We start from the raw sequence: 24428 nt of genomic DNA on the forward strand, positions 1-24428 counted from the left end.
AACAGTGCTTTCCAAGAAAAAAAGAAGAAAAAACTCCATAAATGTCTACCAAGTTTTCCAGAGGAAGACACTCAGGTCTAAATTTCACTGTATACTTTGAACGATGCCCAGTAGAGATGCAAATTCCTATACAGACCGATAATAAGGCTGACAAAGATTTATGGTTGACTACCTAAATGATACCTGTACCTCAGTTTTGGCAACCCCAAACCCTGTACCTCTTTTCTCCACTACATTCCTTCTTGTTATACCCAATAGCTGGCTACAAGCCAATGTGGCAACACTGCATTCTCTAGAGGTACAGTAAAAAAAAAATCAATATTCAAATAGTAACTTTGACATCTTCTGGAGTAAGATTAAAACAACCAGGTGAGCAAGTTTTGATTCTGGAATACCTGCATACCTCAGAGATATTGTGGGTTTATTCCATACCACTGCAATAAAGTGAAATCGCAATAAAGCAAGTCACGTGAAATTTTTTGGCTTCCCAGTGCATATAAAAGTCATGCTTACAGCATTCTGCAGTCTATTAAGTGTACAATATCATTATGTCTAAAAAACCCATATACAGACCTTAATTAAAAAATGCTTTATTCATAAAAAAAAGTGCTAATCATCATCTGACAACACAGGGTTGACAGAAACCTTCAATTTGTAAAAAGCACAATATCTTTGATGCGTCATAAAGCAAAGCACAATAAAATGAGGTATGCCTGTATATCTCCTGTATAATCACCTCCCCTTGAATGATGGTGGACCTGTAAGTATGATGAGATAGGCTTTCCTTTGATTAAGTGACACTACATGGCAAAGTGATGGGATAGTCATTCCCATGACTTATATAATGATTATATTATATAAGACTCCATCTGAACAGACCAGGGAGATTTTCTTGGTAGCCTTGAAAAGTAAGGGTCACATGAGTAGGCCTTGAGGAGACTTCTGGGAGCTGAGAGTAAGCCCAGGTTGGCGGCTAGCAATAAAATGGGGACCTCACACACACAGTTGAAAGGAACCTAATTCTGTCAATGACCTGAATGAACTTGAAAGAAGTCCCTGAGTCTCAGATCAGATCACATCACAGGCGACCCCTTGATTTTGGCTCCGTGAGACCCTGTGCAGAGGAACCAGCTAACCTCTGACTGAAAAGCTAATCAGTTGAAACTGTGTGATAATATGATTGGGTTGCCTTAAGGTGTTACCTTTGTGGCACTTCTTCATGCAGCACAGAGACCTAACATATAAACAAATTGAAACATAAATAAAATAAGCAAACTAGCAAAATTAGCTTTAGGAATTTTCTGCAGCAACACCTCTCAATAACTGAATCCCAACTGGTCTCACTGAGTAGCTACAGTATTTCCAGGCATTTAAAATGTATTGAAAACAAAAATATACCTAAAAAAACCCCCCACATGTTTTGGTGGTACTCCAGAGGATTGGAGATGACAAACTAAAGCAAAAACTCCTTAAGTGATGAAAGAATGCCAAACCAGTGGGAATTTAATCATCTAACTCCAACAAGGTTAAAAGAAAATCTAAATAATTATGATAGATATTATGTGTATGCACATACATGCACAGAAGCACAGGGCACTTACTCTGAAAGTTGTTCACTGAGAAGACTCGAGGATGATAGAATCCTGCTTTGCAAATGCACTGATAGGCTCCAAGCACGAATCCTAGGCCCTTAATCGGCATACACTGTGAGAAAGAAAAGACAGCAGTTCCGTTGATCATAGTTTACTTCACAGTATATCCATCACTGCAAATGGTAACAGAGATATCACATTTTCCAGAAATAAAATATCTCATTTTTGAACTTTAGTTTAGGTTTGTTTGCCAACAGACATGTTTTTAGAGTAGTTTTCTTTCTAAATATATGCCATTACAGCTGCAGTTGTCATACATCTTTAACTCATTCAGTTGCCACAGGAAGTAATTATAGACATAGTTTTTTTTTAATGCCTCACATATCATCTTATTGCCTTAAGAGATATTTCTTAAGCCTATAAGAATATTTTTAACAGTGATTCCATGCTAAATATTTCCACCAAAGCAAAGGTAGGTAGACAGATGGACAGACAGATACATAGAATTTAAGATGGGGAAATTCCCTTTAAGAATTAAATATTCATCAAATTTCATCCTCGGATTAAAAAATACAAATTGATGGAATAACAAAACAAGTAAACCTTAAAGTTCAATTTAGAAGAGGAAAAAAAGATAAATTAATGATCCGAAGTGCTCTTTACCTAAAATCTGTTTCATAGATAAATGTTCTACAGGTACATAAACATGAAGAAAAATAATGATTGGCTTTCCAAATATATCACACCAATAGACATGATGGACATCCCAAAAGCCTAATATTGGCTTCTTTCAAGAATATCACTGAACCTTAGCAAAATTCAGTTTAACATACTTCATTTCTTTTTTTTTTTAACATCTTTTTTGGAGTATAATTGCTTTACAATAGTGTGTTAGTTTCTGCTGTATAACAAAGTGAATCAGCTATACATATACATATATCCCTATATCTCCTCCCTCTTGCATCTCCCTCCCACTCTCCCTATCCCACCCCTCTAGGTGGTCACAAAGCACCGAGCTGACCTCCCCGTGCTATGTGGCTGCTTCCCATTAGCTATGTATTTTACATGTGGTAGTATTTATAAGTCCATGCCACTCTCTCACTTCGTTACAGCTTACCCTTCCCCCTCCCCATGTCCTCAAGTCCATTCTCTACGTCTGTGTGTTTATTCCTGTTCTGCTCCTAGGTTCTTCAGAACATTTTTTTTTTTTTTTTAGATTCCAAATATATGTGTTAGGATACGGTATTTGCTTTTCTCTTTCTGACTTACTTAACTCTGTATAACAGACTCGAGGTCCATCCACCTCACTACAAATAACTCGATTTCGTTTCTTTTTATGGCTGAGTAATATTCCATTGTATATATGTGCCACATCTTCTTTATCCACTCATCTGTCGATGGACACTTAGGTTGTTTCCATGTCCTGGCTATTGTAAATAGAGCTGCAATGAACATTGTGGTACATGACTCTTTTTGAATTACGGTTTTCTCAACTGACTCAATTGCTGGGTCATACTGTAGTTCTATTTTCAGTTTTTTAGGAAACCTCCATACTGTCCTCCATAGTGGATGTATCAACTTACATTCTCACCAACAGTGCAAGAGGGTTCCCTTTTCTCCACACCCTCTCCAGCATTTACTGTTTGTAGATTTTTTGATGATGGCCATTCTGACTGGTGTGAGGTGATACCTCATTGTAGTTTTGATTTGCATTTCTCTAATGATTAGTGATGTTGAGCATCCTTTCATGTCTTTATTGGCAATCTGTATATCTTCTCTGGAGAAATGTCTATTTAGGTCTTCTGCATATTTCTGGATTGGGTTTTTTATTTTTTTTGATATTGAGTTGTATGAGCTGCTTGTAAATTTTGGAGATTAGTCCTTTGTCAGTTGCTTCGTTTGCAAATATTTTCTCCCATTCTGAGGGTTGTCTTTTCGTCTTGTTTATGGTCTCCTTTGCTGTGCAAAAGCTTTTAAGTTTCATTAGGTCCCATTTGTGTATTTTTGTTTTTATTTCCATTTCTCTAGGAGGTGGGTCAAGTAGGATCTTGCTGTGATTTATGTCATAGAGTGTTCTGCCTATGTTTTCCTCTAAGGGTTTTATAGTGTCTGACCTTACATTTAGGTCTTTAATCCACTTTGAGTTTATTTGTGTGTATGGTGTTAGGGAGTGTTCTAATTTCATTATTTTACATGTAGCTGTCAAGTTTTCCCAGCACCACTTATTGAAGAGGCTGTCCTTTCTCCACTGTATATTCCTGCCTCCTTTATCAAAGATAAGGTGACCATAGGTGCGTGGGTTTATCTCTGGGCTTTCTATCCTGTTCCATTGGTCTATATTTCTGTTTTTGTGCCAGTACCATACATTCTTCATTTCTCCTACATTCAATTACATAAGGATGGAATAACTTCCATTAAAATACAGTTTATCAGTAAAACAGGGTGTTTCAAGAATTTGATCAACACGGAAATTTCTTTTTTGATAGCTTTCTACCAAGGTCCCAACACTTTACCTTTTTGCCATTATAATCTATTAGAGGAGCTTAGAATTTAGTGAATCTGAAAGTTACAAATAGTGACCCTCTGATACAGAGGCCCTTGAGAGAAAATTCTAAATTATCTAAATAATAATCCCTCAATCTAAGCTTTAATGTTTAGTAATAAGATCAAAATTGCATATCATGAAAATTCCAGCAAACAATAAAGTATTTATATGTAAGGTAGCAAGAGCTAATACATGCTCTAAATTCATAGGTTATGGCAAGAAAATCTTTGAAAAAGAGCTTTCTAAAAGACCTTGAATATTTTATTTCATTAATACCCTTTTTTTTTCACACAACACACTCATAATCCAATTATGTCTTGCAATTGAAAACAGAGTTCTTGACCCAGAGCAAAATATAAGAACAGATAAGTAACAGTCAATTCAACTGGGTTGGCAAGTAGTTACGAAAGAACTATTGTGTGTGTAGAGAATTCCTCCAGGACCTAAATGAAGTAACACATCCTACTTATAAAGGTCTAGTGATATAGTGGGTCAGATCGTATTTCTGAATTGTATAAATAAAAAGGCAATTATAACACTTACTTTGGAGAGGCACTAGTATTATAAGAGATCATATTGTTTGTGGTCAGTCAGAAAACATATGCTTGAATTCTGACTTACTAGTTATGTGAATTTGGGGCTGTTCTCTTAACTTCTCTGAGACTTATTTTTTTTAACTTGTAAGAACAATCATTCAATGAGATTCAGGAACACTTTGAAGAAAGGAGAACCACCAAGATGTCCTAATAGGTGAAATGCGGGGTATAAGAGGAAGAGAAGAATAAAGGATGACTTCCAGGTTTTTGGCCTGAGCAACCTTAAGAATGGAATTGCCATCAAGGATCTGGGAAAGGCTGCAGGTGGAGTTGATTTGGAGAAGAGAACACAAGTTCAGTTTTGCAAATGTTAAGTGTGAAGTGTCTATTTGAAATATAATTCCTGATATCAAATAAGTAGTCTGATAAAGTAGTATGGAGTTTGGGAGAGATGTCTGGGCTCTATAATTTGGGATTCATTTACATAAAGACGAGAGACAAAGCCATGAGGTCAGATAAGACTAGATCATTAAGGGAGTGCCTGTAGGCAGTGAAGTTAATAGGTCCAAAGGGATGAGACTCAGGACACTACAAGGCTAAAAGGTTAGGCAGAAAGGAAGAAGCAAAGGACACTGAGAAGAGCAATTCAGTGAAGTACCATTATTTAATTAACTAGATTGTGACACTAAGTGCATAACATGGAATTTCTTGTGAGTTACATTTATTAAACATTCATCCAGCCAAGATATATCCAAGCAAACTAAGTCTTAGATACTAAGAATATAGCAGTGCACATTAAATATTCTGCTTCACTGGAATTTGAAGGTTAATGCTATTCATTTAATCAGCACTAATTCCCTGGTAATGTGACTCGGCACTACAACAGTGACTCAGTTGAGAATTTTAAATGTTTAAGGCAGATCTGAAAGTTTATTGGAATAAGAGTATCTCTTTAATATAAGCTAACTACAGGGCTTCCCTGATGGCGCAGTGGTTGAGAATCTGCCTGTCAATGCAGGGGACACGGGTTCGAGCCCTGGTCTGGGAAGATCCCACATGCCACGGAGCAACTAGGCCCGTGAGCCACTACTACTGAGCCTGCGTGTCTGGAGCCTGTGCTCCGCAACAAGAGAGGCCGCGACAGTGAGAGGCCTGCGCATCGCGATGAAGAGTGGCCCCTGCTCGCCGCAACTAGAGAAATCCCTCGCACAGAAATGAAGACCAAAACACAGACAAAAATAAGTAAATAAATAAATAAATTAATTAATTAATTAATTAAAAAATATATAAGCTAACTACAGAGCTGAAAGAAAATGAAGTTTTTAAAAAAATCTATTGATTAGATAAACATCAATAGATGTTGATTAGATAATTAGTTGATTAGATAAACATCACCAAATATAAAGTCCCCTGAACGTAAAAAAAAAATGCTTCCTAATTTTATTATGGGAAACACTGCAATATGAATTATTAGTTACCTCAAACTCTTTGTTCTAGTCTTAAATTATCTTATATCCTTAAAGAAAAATTTTAAAATGTTCAACCAGTTAAATTCAATAAAAGAATATCATCTGTTACACTGGAGAAAAAAATTTTAAAAAGAATATCATTCCGCTACACACACTCTGTGTGGAACCGAATGTGCTGTTGCTTATACATGCTTGTTTTGGAGTGTAGAAGTGATCTTAGATTATTTTCCTATTAATGATTATACTTTTGCACTCAACTTGCCATACTTTTGTGTTCCATCCACCACCACCATTCTGTAGCTACTCCAATTTGGCCACCTCCCAACCAAACTTATACATTTTCAAGATGAGGCAATTAGTTTATTAGTCTAGCTAATTTCTTTTTTAATCTCCATAAGTATGGTGACTACTCAACCTGTTTACTGTAATTGGACTGAGTAACTGCTTTTTATATTTTTTTCTCCTGAGGGATTTAGAATATAAACATAGATCCTCACTAGATACAGGAGAAAAAAATCTTCAAAATTTTACCATAACATTAAGATGTTCAATTTAGATATTAAAGATCTTTATTTTATATACTCAAATCTAAATCTTTCTACTTTATCTTCATAGAAGTCCAAAAGGGTGGAAATGGAAAAAGCAGCACTTCTTCTTCCATAAGCGTAGCTCTTCCGTGAGAGCCTTTGATAAAAATTAAGCTCTTCATATTAAGAGTTAAGGCACCCTTGTGAATGAGGTAGGTGCTCAAAAGATTAGATACCTTCTTTGATGAACCTTACCAAGCCATCAGCAGAGATTTCCTAAGGAGAGATCTTGAGAGCCCACAATCAAAGTTAGGTTCCTAGGAGTAATCCAGATCCAAATGGGAAGAAATATTGGTTAAGAGTTTAGAGAGGGGCTTCCCTGGTGGTGCAGTGGTTGGGAATCTGCCTGCCGATGCAGGGGACACGGGTTCGAGCCCTGGTCTGGGAAGATCCCACATGCCACGGAGCAACTGGCCCCGTGAGCCACGATTACTGAGCCTGCGCGTCTGGAGCCTGTGCTCCGCAACGGAAGAGGCCGCGATAGTGAGAGGCCCGCGCACCGCAATGAGGAGTGGACCCCACTTGCCACAACTAGAGAAAGCCCTCGCACAGAAACAAAGACCCAACACAGCCATAAATAAATAAATAAATTTTTAAAAAAATGCATAATACCAAATAGTATAAAAAAAAAAGAGTTTAGAGAAAAATGGATAGATTGCTAGAAGTATAAAACCTACCAAGTTGGGCTTCCCTGGTGGCGCAGTGGTTGAGAGTCCGCCTGCCGATGCAGGGGACACGGGTTCATGCCCCAGTCCGGGAAGATCCCACGTGCCACGGAGCGGCTAGGCCCGTGAGCCATGGCCGCTGAGCCTGCGTGTCCGGAGCCTGTGCTCCGCAACAGGAGAGGCCACAGCAGTGAGAGGCCCGTGTACCGCAAAAAAAAAAAAAAACAATAAAAAACACCTACCAAGTCTGAGTCATGAAGAAACAAAAATCATGTACAAACCTATAACTAGCAGGGAGACTGAATCAGTAATCAAAAACCTCCTAACAGAGAAAAGCCCAGGGCCAGATGGCCTCAATAGACAAACATTTAAGAAAGAATTAACATCAGTATTCCTCAAACTCTTCCAAAAATTGAGAGAGAACAGTTCCTAACTCATTTTATGAGGCCAGAATTACCCTGATATCAAAGCCAGACAAAGATACTACAAGAAAAGAAAACTACAGACCTATAATCCTGATTAAGATTGTTGTGAAAATCTTCAACAAAATGCTAGCAAACCATATTCAACATCACATTAAAAGGACTATACACCATGACAAAGTGGGCTTTATTCTTGGGATACAGGAGGTTCATGTTACAAAAATCAGTCAATGTAATATACCACATCCCCAGAATTAAGGACAAAAACTATATGATCATTTCAATTAATGCAGAAAAAGCATTTGATAAAATTCAATACCTTTTAATGATAAAAACCTCAACAAATTAGGAATAGAAGGAAACTATCTCAACATAATAATAGTCATATATGATAAGCCTACAACCAACATCATGCCCAATGGTGAAAAGCTGAAAACTTTTCTTTAAGATCAGTAGCAAGGCAAGGATGCCCACTATTACCACTTCTATTCAACACAGTACTGGAAGTCCTAGCCAGAGCAATTAAGCAAGAAAAAGAAATAAAAGGTATCCAAAAGAAAAGGAAGAAGTACAATTACCTCTGTTTGCAGATGACATTATCTCATATGTAGAAAACCCTAAAGATCCCCACTGCCTGCCACAAATAAACTTTTAGAACTAATAAACATATTCAGCTACATTCCAAGATACAAAATCAACATACAAAATTGGTTGAGTGTTTATACACTAACACTGAACAATCCAGAAGGAAATTTTAAAAAACAATCCCATTCACAATAGCTTCAAAAAGAATAAAACAGTTAGGAACAAATTTAACCAAGGAGGTGAAAGACTCATAAACTGAAAACCATGAAACATTGCTGAAAGAAATGAAAGAAGACATAAAAAGGAAATGACATCCAGAGGAAGAGGGGTCCAAGATGGCAGCAGAGACTGATAAATAGCAGGAGATTGACTCAGTAATCAAAAACCTCCCAACAAACAAAAGTACAGGATAAGATAACTTCACTGGTGAACTTTACCAAACTTTCAAAGAAGATCTAATACCTATCCAAAAAACTGGAGAGGAAGGAACACTCCCAAACTCATTTTATTAGGTCAGAGTTACACTGATACCTAAACCAGACAAGGATAACACTACAAAAAAAAAATCACAGGCCAATATCTCTAAGGAACATATATCCAAATATCCTAAACAAAATATTAGCAAACCAAATGCAATAATACATTAAAAGGATCACAAACCATGATCAGTGGAATTGACTCCACAGATGCAAGAATGGGTCAACATCTGCAAATCAATCAACATAATTCACCGCATTAACAAAATGAAAGATAAAATCATATGATCATCTCAATAAATGCAGAAAATGCATTTGACAAAATTCAACATGCATTTATGATAAAAAAAAACACTGTCAATGAAATGGGTGTAGAAGGAACATACCTCAACATAATAAAGATCACATATGACAAATGACAAACACACAGCTAATATCACACTCAATGGTGAAAAGCTGAAAGCTTTTCTTCTAAAATCAGGAAGAAGGCAGGATATCCACTCGCCCCACTGTTAATCAACATAGTATTGAAAGTTCTAGCCACAGCAATTAGGTAAGAAAAATGAATAAAAGGCATCAAAGTAGGAAAGGAAATAGTAAAACTATCACTATTTGCAGATAACATGACACTATATATAGAAAACCCTAAACACCCCTCCAAAAAACTGTTAAACTAATAAATGCATATCAGTTGAGGCAGTTGATAATTCAGTTAATATACAAAAATCTGTTGCATTTCTATACACTAATAATGATCTATCATAAAGCAAAATCAAGGAAACAATCCTATTTAACAATCACATCAAAGGAATAAAATACTTAGGGATAAATTTAACTAAGGATGTACACTGAAAACTATAAAGCACTGATGAAAGAAACTGAGGAAGACACAAATAAATGGAAAGACAGTGCATGCTCATGGACTGGAAGACTAAATATTGGTAAAATGTCCATACTACCCAAAGCAATCGACAGATTCAATGTAATCCCTATCAAAATTCCAAAGGCATTTTTCACAGAATTAGAACTGGTTATAAAATTGGCATGGAAACCCAAAAGACCCCAAATAACCAAAGCAATCTTGAGAAAGAACAAAGCTGGAGGTCATAATGCTCCTTGATTTCAAACTATACTACAAAGCTATAGTAATCAAAGCAGTATGGTATTCACTTTGCTGTACAGTAGAAACTAACACAACATTGTAAAGCAACTATATTCCAATAAAAATTAATTTTAAAAAACAGTATAGTACTGACATAAAAACAGACACATAGATCAATGGAACAGAATAGAGAGCCAAGACATAAACCCACACATATATGGTCAATTAATTTATGACAAAGAAGGCAAGAAGATACAATGGGGAAAGAATACTGTCTTCCATAAGTGGAAAACTGGACTGCTACCATGCAAAAGAATGAAATTGGACCACTATCTTACACCATATACAAAAATTAACTCAAAATGAGTTAAAAAATTGAATGTAAGACCTGAAATCATGAAACTCCTAAAATAAAACGTAGATGGTAATCTCCTTGACATCTACAACATTTTTGTGGATCTGACTCCAAAGGCAAGGGAAACAAAAGCAAAAATAAACAAATGAATCTACATCACACTAAAAGGATTCTGTACAGAGAAGGAAACCATCATCAAAATGAAAAGGCAACCTACTAAATGGGAAAAGATATTTGCAAATCATATATCCAATAAAGGGGTTGATATATAGAACTCAATAACCAAAAAAGAATTGCCATATGATCCAAAAATCTCACTTCTGGGTGTATATCTAAAAGAATTGAAAGCAGAGTCTTGAAAAGATATTTGCACACCTATGTTCACTGCAGCATTATTCACAACAGCCAAGAGGTGGAAGTAACTCAAATGGTCATCAATGGATAAGTAAAGAAAATGTAAAGAAAATAAGAATAAGTAAAGAAAATACCATGGAATTATTATTTAGTCTTAAAAAAAAAGAAAATCCTGTCACATGCTACAACATAAATGAACCTTGAGCACTTTATTCTCATTGAAATAAGCCAGTCACAAAAAACACATATACTTATAATTCCTCTTATATATGGTATCTAAAGTAATTAAACTCACAGAAAACTAAAGTGGAATGGTGGTTGCCAGGGACTAGGGCAAGAGGGAAATGAGAAATTGTTTAATGGGCATAGAGTTTCAATTTTATAAGATAAAAAAGTTCTGGAGATCCGTTCCACAGCAACGTGAATCTAATTTATACTACTGAACTGTACACTTAAAAATGATTAAGATGGTAAACTTTACATTACATATTTTTTACCACAATTAAAAATTTGTGAAAAAAAGAGTTTAGAGCAAAATAGTCTTTCTCCCCCAACAATATGTATGTAAAGACTACAGGTCATATTGCAACACATAATTGGCATGACATATAATCCATCTCAACTCCTGGTAAAACGTAATAGCAGAGCAAAACCTGGCCAGCTTGACAGTCATGAAGATTTTGTATAGAGGTACTATTGAGCAGTGAAATGGCTAAAAATGAAGGCTAAAATTAGATACGTACAGGGGAAGTCTTTTTCGGCATCTAATGGAAACCATGCTTGTGCCCAAGGATCACATTTACATGTCATTCTGAAGAAAACTAATTTAACTGAAAGAAGTAGGCAAAAGATGCAAATACAATAAAACTTACACAATTCAAAATCCTCTAGAAACTTTTTTTTTTTTTTTTTTTTTACTTTGTTTTGGAATCCTCCTAAAATGTGAAACACTTTCTGGCTTCTCTGAACTGAACACCATAAACAGAATTTAACATTTTCTTCATGAGTCAGAATCATTACTTTGAACAACAGGTACTGAGCTATGCTGAAATACACTAATGCCCTCTGAAGCTGTTAAAAGTATACGGCTATTTTCTCATATAACAAATAGCCCAGACTGCTGTACTGTTTTCTTTCTTTTATTTACTTTTTATGTTTTCTTTTTCCTTCTTTATCATATGTTAATTGTAAAATATAGAGTTACTTCTAGACATGTCTCTTCTCTCCTATATTATGGTTATAATTGCCTGTATACATGGAAACTAGATCACCAAACATACAAAGCAAGAGTACATGAGATAATACATAATACTGCTAAGGTAACTTGCCCAAAGCTTTAACTGGCAGAGCCAGAATTCAATCCCAGGAGTCTGGCTCCAAAGAGAGTAATAACTACTCTCCCATACACAGGAGTGGGTGCTACTGCCTGGTCACTCTGGAATCTACATTGTTTCAAGAATTTTATTTTTCCATTCTTCTTGTTTTTAAGCAATATTCCAAATGGATCAGTTTGCTGGATCATTAGGCTTCGGGTATGTGAAAGTTATTAATTTTTAAAGGCATATATGAAATGTATTTTAAGAAATGTGGTTAATTCTTACATCTGTTACAAATTTAAAAAATAAGCCTCTCCCTTCCCAAAGCTCAGATCTTAGAAAACAAATCTTCATTTCAGATCATATAAGTAGAGTAACTCTTCTCTACCTGAATTCCTGAAAATAGAAGCCCTCTGGGTCTAAGGAGAATCAGGAGGCGGGTTCACAGATGCTTAGTCCCAAACTAAACTCAGCAAGCAAAGCAATGGAAACCAGGGAGTTCACGGCAGTCCAGATTGTCACTTCTTTCTCTCTGGTGGCCAAAACACGGTTCCACTCTGCTTTGACAGAAGATGTATCTAATTCCAGAAAGGGTTTCCTACTATAGTGAATTTATTGAACCTTATTCAAAAAAGCAGACTGCAACACCACAGAGGCATAGAGAAAAGTGAAAGGCCTGACACTGGCAAGACCAAGTAGCAACTGGGGCTTCTAGATTATTTTTAAAAGCCAGCAACCTTTATTTTTATTTTACTCCTTCAATGAAACTTGTGAAGAAACACTGTAAAATGTTGAATCTGGTAATTTGCGAGTGGGTTTGGGGGGACTTGGTATTAAAACAGGTGAATTATCCTAACATCCAGTGACTTCTCCACAACTATCAGCAGTTTATTAAAACAAAAGGAAAACACTGAAACAGAGGAAATCTAAAAGGCCCCCAGGCAATGATAGGGTACACATCACCCACATATTTCATCAAACAATCTTCCAGGAAAACAAGAACTCATGAATAACAAATAGTGCAGTATTTCACCAGGGAGAAAAAGAACTACATTTTGTCTCTATTATTCATTAGCTGCCAGATAACATAGTTTAAAAAGCCTGATGGACTGGAGCAGGGTTGGGGGTGGAAGGATGTTTTCTTTTATGATATAGTTAAAAATGAAAAAAGAAACTGTTTTCTATTATTAATTTTTTTTTTTTTTTCTTTTTGCGGTATGCGGGCCTCTCACTCTTGTGGCCTCTCCCGTTGCGGAGCACAGGCTCCGGATGCGCAGGCCCAGCGGCCATGGCTCACGGGCCCAGCCGCTCCGCGGCATATGGGATCCTCCCAGACCGGGGCACGAACCCGTATCCCCTGCATCGGCAGGCGGACTCTCAACCACTGCGCCACCAGGGAGGCCCAGTATTATTAATTTTTGAAACGTTCTTGTTATATTCAGTGGAGCCCTCTCTCACAACACAGGGCTAAGGGTGCCAATGCAGCATCTGGAGCAGACGCATTACAAGTACTGACACACAGCAAGATGCTTTGCGTGAGGTTGAAACTGACTCAGGAAAACGTTAGGATTGTATCTCATTGAGTGAGCAAGCCAATTTTTCTAGACCTTCTTACAGAAAAAAATCCCAAACGCTCGATAAAGGTAAGTTCTTAATATGCTCAACACTTAAAAAAAAATAAAACAATGCCCCCCACTAAACCACAAATTCACTACGTTCTACCTTTGACACCCTGCACTTCCTGTGGTCACAGGTCATAAGCAATGGGAACTTTCTTCTCATTACTGACTTAATTTAGCTCTTGCTTACTGAGCCCCATTGTGTGCTCTTTGCTACAGCAACAAAGAGGAACAAAATCATGGTCTAGTTCTCAGAGAGCTTACCACCCACAGGTAGAAAAGTAAAATCAAAGTTACTGTATGGTACTCTCCCATGTTCACAGCTAAAGGGCTTCACATATATTTGTTTTTGAGTAGTCCATCTTTACACATTTTTCTGGCATCAACTGTTTGTTAAAATACAAATTGCTGTACTAAGAACAGAAATCAATGAAAGAATATATAATACGGTTTCAACTTGATAAAATTCAAAAACATGTAAAATTTTTATAAAGTACTACTTAAGCATACATACATACATGAAACGATAAAGAATCGAAGTGATAACATAAATTTCAGGATAATGGTTACCTTTTGGGGGGCAGATGGGTACAGGATGACAGAGGAGAATACAGGGGCTTCTTAGGTAATGGTAACAATCTATTACTGAAATGAGGGAAGGAAGGAACTGACTTTAGTTTCTGGTTGTGATACATTATTTTATAGCAGGATGAAGTTTTCACCAAAAACAATTCGAATATCTGGATAAAATGGAAGGAAGGAAGAAAGAAGCAAAGAAATGAAGGAACAAACAAATGACTGAACTCACCTACTTACCTATGAGGAGGCGTCAGAAAGCTGCCAATGGAGCCAAAATTGAGAAGCCAAGATCACAGAAAGAAGAAAAATGCACAGATATACTATATTCTTTATTTCTGTATCAAACTGAGTATCTGATGAGATGAGGCATTGGGGAAAGACTGAGAATCCAGACAAACAGAAGCTGGTAAGAAGTAGAGAAGCCAGCAAAATTTTGGTAATCTTACAGCCCAGAGGAGAAAAAAAATCAATTTGAGCACTTCAAAAATACTCAAGCCTTAAGGACAAAATCTCAGACAGAATGAAATAACAAAGCAATAAGACTGAGACTCAAAATTTGTTGTTGAATTCTTAAGCTGTCTGCAGTGAAAATCAAAGACGCAAAGCAGATGCTAAAGAGAGACAGGGTTGAGTTTTTGGTAGTATCGCAATGTTAAATTCCTAAATTGGAGTTCAGGAATTTCTGAGGACGAAGGGCCCTAGTAAACATCTCAGTGAGCTCCCCATAGTGCTATATCCTAAAGTAAGAGTAAATAAGGAGCAGTTTGAGACTTTCATAGACTTCTGTCCAGCTGTGGGACAGATCAAGTCCTGGTTAGATTAAGATGATCTGTCTCTACCTAGTTACTTATCAGAGACAGGGTAAAACCTCTCTGGAAGAAGGTAATGCATCCAGAACCACTGCAACAAAACTATGTGTGGCATTCACTCTTAAATTACCAAACACTAAGAAATAAACAGACAGTATAAACAGATCGACAAATGACCAGATACTCAAGCTACTGACAGATTTTTAAATAACTATAATCAACATACGCAAGAAAGCGGAGGACAACTTTTAGAAAAATTGGAATCTAATTTTTAAAAAAACAATACAATATTCTGGAATAGTCCAGAACTAACAAAACCAAGATAGGATACCAGAGGAGACAGAGTAAGTCAAAGAGAAGACAGATGAGCAAAACATGTCCAGTCTGAAGCTTGAAAACTAAACTGAATAGAAATATACAAAAGAACACAAAGGACATAACGAATCATAGAAAAGGGATCTAATATACTTGTACTTAGAGCCACATAAAGGGAGAGGACAGAAGCAATATTAGATAAAATATATCTAGTTATACACCCCAAAGTGGATAAACACACACCATAGCCTAACTAGAAAGCCAAACACACACAAAAATCTTAAAATAGCCAGAGGAAAAAAAAAAGACCATACTTACAAATAAGTAGCAACAAGTTTGACAACTGTCTTCAAAACAGAAATAAAAGAAACCAGAAAATAATGGAATGACATCATTAAAGTGCTAAAAGAAGGGAAAACCCTAGAATTGTTTCCCAAGAGAAAATATCCCTTCAAATGTGAAATACATAAAGGTATTTCAAGTCAAACAAAACCTGAAAAAAAAAACAACCTTATCACAGACCTATGACAAAAGAAATGCTAAAGGAATTTTCAAGCAAAAGGAAAATTATGCCAGACAGAGGCACAAAAATGCAGGACAGAATGAACAGCAATATAAGTAAATATGTGGGTAAATCTAAAACAGATAGTACAAGGTACTAACAGTAATAATAATGTCTCGTGAGCTTTAAGATATATATTGAATCAAAATGCAAGGCAAAAGGCAGGGGGAAGGGTAAATGCAGGTAAAAGGTGCTGATACCCTATTTCATCTGGGAAAGCTAAAAGGAATAACATATTTGTTTGTAATGAGCTAAGGATATATGTTGTAATCCATAGAATAACTACTAAAAGTATAGAAAAATAGTTTATAACAGGCAAAGAAAAAAGTGGAATACTAATAAAAAGAAATAATAGATTAATGCCAACTAAGGCAAGAAAAGAGACAGAAAGGAATATAATGGGACACACAGAAAAAGATATTAAGATAATATATGTGAATAAAATTAACAAGGAAGGGAAGAAGGAAAACAGAAAGACAAGCAGCTGTCTGATTTCTAACAGTGATTTCTTTAAAATTTGAAAACATTGTTAGGTGGTTTTTCCAGTGATAATTAGAAAGCAATTACATTTGTATAGTAAGGCCATTAGATTAATATGATGTATGTTTACATTTTTATAAAAGAACGACAGCAGGAAAAGCAGGAAAAAAAATGTTTTTTATCAGGATGTTACCTTTGAAATGGGGTGGATAATGATTGGAAGAGAGCAAAAATTGACTTTTTTGCTGGTAATATTCTCCTTTCCCACCTGAGTGCTTGTTAAACAAGTATGGTCATTTTGTGCATTATTTTGTATGTATTTTGCACACAAAAGTTTTAAAAAATAATCAAGTAGCACTATGAGAAACCATTTTACACTGACTAGAGTGGCTAAAATTAAAAAGGGAAACAATAACAAGTGTTGGTGAGGATGCAGAGAAATTGAGCCCTCGTACACTGCTGGAGGGATTATAAACAGTACAGTCACCTTGGAAAACAGTTTATCAGTTCCTTAGTTCCCATATGACCCAGCAATTCCACTCCTGGGTTTATACCCAAGAGAATTAAAACACAGACCCACACAGAACTGGCATAGAAAAATTCACAGCAGCTTTATTCATAATAGCCAAAAAATGGACACAACGCAAATTTCCATTAGCTAGTAAATGGATAAATAAAATGTGGTCTATTCATATAATAAATTATTATTCAGCAATAAAAAGGAATGAAGTACTGATACATGCTACAACATGAATGAATTTTGGAAAAAGTATGCTAAGTTAAAGAAGCTAGTCACAAGAGAGCACATATTATATGATTCATTTATATGAAATGTTCAAAATGGGCAAATCCATAGAGACAGAAAGTTGAACAGTGGTTGCCAAGTGTTGGGGAGAGGTACAAAGCAGTACAGCGTTTCTTTTTGGGGTGACAAGGAGCCTCTGAAAGTAGACAATTGTTATGGTTGCACTACTCTGAATATAATAAGAACCACTGAATTGTACACTTTAGGAGAGTGAATTTTATAGTATGTGAATTATAGTAAAAAGAGAAGACATTGCCTTGAAAACTGAGAAAATGCAGCCTATAGAAACAAATGTAGATGGGATGCAGATAAAGGAGCTATAAAACTCAAACACTTTTGGCAATGCTTTGTCTTAGTCATCTTGGGCTGCTATATATTTATAACAAACCACCATGATGGCTTAAACACAGATATTTCTCACAGTCTGGAAGCTGGGGAGTCCAAGATCAAGGTGCTGACAGATTCAGTTCCAAAGGGAAGTCCTTTTCCTGGCTTGCAGATGGCCACCTTCCTACTGTGTCCTCATATGGTGGAGAGAGAGGGAGAGCCCTGGTCCTTCTTCCTCTTCTTAGAAGGACACTAACCCTATTCCAGGGCACCACCCTCATGACCTCATCTAAACCTAATTACCTCCTAAAGGCCCTATCTACAAATTCCACATTTCAGGTTAGGACTTCAACATATGAACTTTGGGGGGACACAAACATTCAGTCCGTAATACATTTAATGTGTACAAGAATACAGAAGAGAAGATTGATAATGTTGGCAGAGACAGGCAAAGAAGCAAAAGTACCATTTTAAAAGATAATGGCTGGAAATTTTCCAAAAAAATTAAGTTCACATTCCAGATGCACTACAAACCCTAAATTGGATTAATACAAGGAAAATAACACCTAGATATATCAAATGCAAAGATAATCCTTAAAGCTGGCTTCATATATAACTAAAATATATATTCTATATAATCTGAATATATTCAATATTATATTATTAGGTATTTATTATTATACTATTAAAATAAAGTGACAATGGCTTGTCTAATAAAAGTGCAACAGAAAATAACTGCTAATCTAGAGTTTATATACAATTAAAATACCCTTCAAAATTAAAAAGTGGAATAAAGATATTTTCAGCAAACCAAAACCTGAAATAATTTTTCAGCTGCAAACCAATAATACATAAAATACTAGGGAGTGTTTATTAGACAGAAAGAAAATGATCTCAAATGAAAGACTGAAGATGCAGAAAGGAATCAAAAGCCATGGAAAGGGTAAAATCTGGGCTCATCTAAATTAATATTTACTATTTAAATCACTGATGTAATTATGTATGTATTATTAGGGATATCCCTAAAAGAAGCCCAAGAGGATGTAAGATACAAAGTTGGTAGTAGTGATGAGAAATGACAGAAAGGACAGAAGAGGAAAGGCAACTAGAAATGATAAAAAAGTTCAAAACCCAATATAAAAGAACTCATACATCAGTAAGAAAAAAATAAACATTCCAATTTAAAAATGAGCAAAAGTTTAAATAGAGTATCACAATGGTTAATAAACATATAAAAAATTTCCAACTTCATTAGTCATCAAAGAAAAACAAATTTAAGATAACCAATACATACCTACTAAAATGGCTAAAACTTTTAACAACTGACAATTTAAGTGTTAGTGAGGATATGGAATAAGTAGAACCCTCATATAGTGCTGACAGACATATAAAGACATACAATCTCTTTGTAAATGAATTTGGCATTATCTACTACTATGAAGATAGCATATCCTATTATCTAGCTATTTCAATCCTAGATGTATACACAACTGAAAGATATGCAAACATGCTCTAATAGACAAGAAAAAACAGCTGCACTGTTTGCAATAATCCCAAACTGTTAAGAAGCCAGATGTTCATCTAAAGTAGAATGGAGAAATAAATTGCATTTACCTAATATTATTTATATAATAGAATACTATACAGCAAGGAAAATAAACCAATGCTATATACAATAACATGGATGAATTTCTCAATCTCTCAAACAATGTTGAACAAAATAAGTCATATGTGCTGTATTATTCTATTTACATAATGTTTAAAACAGGATATTGCAATATGTAGTGTTCGAAATCAGGGTATTTTTTAGTTTGGGGGAATAGTGAGGAGGAGGTGATGGGTAAGGGCACAAGAAAGCCTTCTAACGTACTGGTGATGTTTTTTCTCTTGACCTGAGCGGTACTTATATAAGTGCGTTCCTTTTGTGACGATTCATTGTGCTGTATACCTATGATTCTATATTTTTATGCAATGTTTTTTATTTCAATAAAAATTATAGAATTAATGTTATGCCACACTTCTGCCTCTCACGCCCCCAGTTTTTATTTCCTTTCTCTTTTACCTATCATATAAATTCTATTTTTTAGTATTCTGATTTATTTGAAACAACTGGAACATTTTATCCATTCCATTTTTGCTGACAGAGAAGGAATCTAAGTACTGATACTGAAGGAGGAAGTCTCTGGAAATTAAAAGTAATTATACAAAAAATTATGTAAAATTCAGAATGTGTTTGCATGCACTCAGTTCTTGGCTGCCTCTCAAGTATTTAGAATCTGAATGTACATTTGCATTTCCCCAGTGAAATTTTAGAGGGTTATTCAATAGTAATTAGCAAATCAGCTAAAGAATAAAGGGCATAGAGCTAAACCAAAAGCTAGGAACTATACTGCTTATTAAATGCTAAATCAAAACTAAATGTTATATTCTCAAATGGCATTGAGCTTTTCTTTTATTATGGAGAAAAATAAAATATTATTTATCACTCACAAAGAAAATCATTTTAATTGGTATAATTGCTATCATTCTCAGCTGAAAAACATGCAAGATTTTTTAAACAATTTATCTTATTCTAGAAAAAAATTCAAGATGCATAAATGTCCTTAGTTCATCATTGAACCACAAAAACAGTTTTTTAAAAAACAGGACAAATTTTAAGTAAATATTTAATGTTAAAAAATGTTTCCAAGTACTTTAGGAATATTCATTTTTATATAAACAGTAAAAATATTGGTTATAAATTTTATCATCAAAACAGGCCCCTCTAAATAATCTCTATGGCACAACATTCAAAGCCCTGCACACACTCTTCCAAGTCACAGAACTTTAGTATGCTTTGCCTTACCTGAGACTCTCAACCTAGTTTGACCAACAAAAAAATTTGGATGGAAATATAAAATAGCTATTTAATTTTAGCATTCCTAATATCTATGAGTGGGAATGTCAACTAAAACTGACATGTACCCTAGACTTTAAGAAGACAGACTTTTTAAAACAGAAGGAAAATTTCTCCAATGCAACACAAAGTTCAGAAAAGAAACATATTCAAGAACACTGAGGAGTTCACAGGAGTAATAAGCATTAGCACTAAAGTTTGAAAATTTTAAAGTACCTTCATTTTCTTTTTGAGAATGTCTGCAATGGCCAATAAGGGATATATAGGTACAAGGCATATATATAGACTCACCAAAGTATTTTCCATGATTTTATTTGAAGTTGCTAAAACTCATGGAGAAATGGATAAAAGATTTGAAGATATTATTGAATAATCATAAAAAGGGCTCTGATTAATAGAAGGAAATTTGTGGTAGTGAATTCCAAGGCCCCCACTCTTGGCACTCTTTTCTTCAATGTGTTTAATGACAGTTTGAATGAAGCATTGAGCGGATGATATTAAAGAATTAGTGGTCAAGAACACAGACTTTGGAGTGAGACACACTTTAGTTCAAGTCCCAGATTAACTACTTAATAGCAATGGAACATTGGGCAAATTACTGTCTCCTGAAATCCTATCTTCCTTATCTATAAAATGAGAATAATAATACTTCTTACATCATAGAGTTATTTTATTTTACAAATGCTTGTATGGTATTTATTATATGCTAGTCATTATTTTTAAAACACTTTACATATATTAATTCATTTAATCCTCATAGCAACCCAGTGAGCTAGATGTGATTGATTATCAGCATCCCAACTTTATAGATGAGGAGACTGAGGTAAAGAGGTTAAGTAACTTGTCTGAGATCACACATCTAACAACTGAAAGAGTGGAGTTTATATCAGGTAAATAGAATGCCCAATCATACTCATTAAATGTTAGCACTCATCACAATCATCATCATTGGAATGACACTGAATATACAAGATGATAAAAGCAGAAACTGAAAGGACAATAGGTTAATTAGAACAAAATAAGATTTAATATAAAAATATAGGGTCCTGTGACTGGATTCACAAAAATCAGCCACATAAGTTACCAAATTATGATATGACTGCCCCCCAAATACTAAAACAACAGTTGACTGCATTAAAGGCAATAAAATAATATAGAATAAACAATCATTCACAGATAGATTATTAATTTCAATATTTAGAGCCTCAGTTTAAAGAGACTATAGTCCAACTGAAGAGATCTAAAAAGGAATGATTCCCTTCCTCCAAAAAACCTATGATTCAACTATCTGTGGTATACCAGAGGCACACTTTAGGTTCAAACACAAATAGGTTGAAAGTAAAAGGACAGAAAAAAACATACCATGAAATCAGTAAGAAAAGAGAACTGGTGTGGCTGTACTAATGCCAAATACCATACAATTTAAAACAGAAGTTGGTACTAGAGACAAAGAAGAACAAAATTTTTAAGGATGAAAAGGTCAATCTATCAAGAAGACATAACAATTGTCAACACGTATGTACCTAAAAACAGAGCACTAAAATATACCAAACAAAAACTGACAAAATTGGAGAAATAGAAAATTCAACAATAGTAGGATACTTCAATTCCCTACTTTCAATGAAGAATAGAATAACTAAGTAGATGATCAATAGGAAAGTAAAGGACTTGAACCACATTATAAATCAACCAGATTTAACAGACATCTATCTAGAAAACACTCAATCCCACAAGAGCAGAATATACCTTCTTTTCAAGTACACATGGAACATTGTCCAGGATAACCAGGACAGACCAAAAACAAGTTTCAATAAATTTAAAAGGATTTGTATTACACCAAATATGTTCTCTGACCAAAATGGAATGAAATAAAAAATCAGTAACATAAGAAAATTTGGAAATTCACAAATATGTGGAAATAACACAGTTAACCAATGAGTCAAAGAAAGTATCATAGATAGACACTTTGAGATGAATAAAAATGAAAACACAGCACACCGAGATAAGTGGATATACCTAGGGCATTGTATTAAAAGGAAAATTTATAGCTGTAAATGCCCATCTTAAAAATGAAGATTTCAAGTTAACCTAGACTTCTAACTTAAGAAACTAGAAAAGAAGAAGAAATTAAATATAAAACAGAAGGGATGAAATAAATATCAGACTGGAAATAAATAAAACAAAAATAGTTTTAATTTTTAAAAATCAACAAAACTAAAAAGTTGGTTCTTTGAAAAGATCAACCAAGTTGACAAATCATTAGCTAGACTGACCAAGACAAAGGAATGAGAAGACTTAAACTAGACAAGCTGATCCCAAAATTCATAGGGAAATGCAAGGGACTCAGAATAGCCAAAACAATCTTGAAAAAGGAAGAACAAAGCTGAAAGACCTACACTACCTGATTTCAAACTTACTACAAAGCTAAAGTAATCAAGATAGTGTGGTACTGACATATAGACAGACATATAGATCAATGGAATAGAATTGAAGAGTCAAAAAGTAAAGCATTACATTTATGGTCAACTGAATTTTGATTAGAGTGCCAATATAATTCAGTGGGAGAAAGAATGGTCTTTTCAATAAATTGCACTGTGATAACTGGATATTTACATGAAAAAGAATGAAGTTACATTCCTACCTCACATCATATACAAAAAGTAACCCCAAATGAACCAAAGACTTAAATGTAATAGCTAAAACTATAAAAATCTTAAAGAAAGTATAGAGATAAATCTTCATGACCTTGGATTTGGAAACCTATCTTTAGATATGACACCAAAAGGATGAAAAACAAAAGAAAAAAAACAAATTGGACTTCAGCAAAATTTAAAATTTTGTGCTTCCAAAAATACTATCAAGAAAGTGAAAAAAACAACTCACAGAATGGTATAAAATATTTGAAAATCATATATCAGATAAGGAAATGGATTCTAGTATATATAAGAACTGTAACAACTCAACAATAAAAGAAAATAAAAGTCTCAATAAATTAAAAATAGAGTTAACCATATGATCCAGCAATTCCACTATTAGCTATATACCCAAGAGAATTGAAAACATATATTCACACAAAAACTTGTACTCAAATGTTCATAGCAGCATTTTTCATAATGGTCCAAAGGTAAAAATAAGCCAAATGTCCACCATCTGATGAATAGATAAACAAAATGGGACATATCTATGCAGTGGAATATTATTCAGCCATAAAAAGTAATGAAACACTGATACTTGCTACAACATGGACAGCTTCTAAATCAATGAAGCCAAACATAAAAGGCCACATATTGTATGACTCCATTTATATGAAATATCCAGAAAAGCAAATCCACAGAAACAAAGTAGATTAGTAGTTCCAAAGGGTAGGGATGGGGGGAATGATGAGTGACTGCTAGCTAATGGGTATGACCTTTCCATCTGGGGTGATAAAAATGCTCCAGAAATAGCCAGTACTGATGGTTTAACAACTCTGTGAATATATCAAAAACCATTGGATTGTACATTTTAAGAAAATAAAAAAATAAACTTTAAAGAAAAAAAAGAAAGAATGACCATAAGTTAAATCTGGAGAAACCAAAAATATTTAAGCCAGATAAAAGTAAAGACTCAAGGAAGACATGAACACTACCTAAAAAATCTTTAAAATAAGACAGAGCAGAAACTAACACACCATTGTAAAGCAATTATACTCCAATAAAGATGTTAAAAAAAAAAGACAGAGCTATCGATATTAGTATCTATATTATACAGATATATTAATATATCTTCTAATCATCTCTAAGAGTGTTATGTAAATGAGCTAATGACGGCTCATGGATATTGTTCCTATGTTACACTTCTTCACAGCCGGTTCAACCATTAGCTCAAAGCCCACCAGAGCCAAACTCAAATGATTATACACCCAATCACTTTAAATACTGCCTCAATAAGCATTTTTTAGCCATTTAGAGCCTACCTGCTTTGCACACTCTGCAAAACTTCATTCCAACACCTGCTGGCCATAGGTAAGACACACGCAGGCCCTATAAAAGA

At 34.8% G+C, this 24428-nt stretch overlaps 1 protein-coding gene across 1 annotated transcript in view; it reads right to left on the reverse strand.

Moving 5' to 3' along the window:
• The window catches only part of GPR158 (G protein-coupled receptor 158), a gene marked incomplete at both ends in the record, with an annotated part of 306367 nt that overhangs the window by 155983 nt on the left and 125956 nt on the right, over positions 1 to 24428 (reverse strand). Inside the window, one exon of the mRNA XM_081228989.1 lies at positions 1602 to 1704. Coding sequence (XP_081085115.1) covers positions 1602 to 1704 — 103 coding nt within the window. The remainder of the gene's footprint in view (positions 1 to 1601; positions 1705 to 24428) is intronic.

This window comes from Mesoplodon bidens (genome assembly GCF_964165515.1).
Source record: "Mesoplodon bidens genome assembly, chromosome: 3".
Taxonomy (NCBI): Eukaryota; Metazoa; Chordata; class Mammalia; order Artiodactyla; family Ziphiidae; genus Mesoplodon; species Mesoplodon bidens.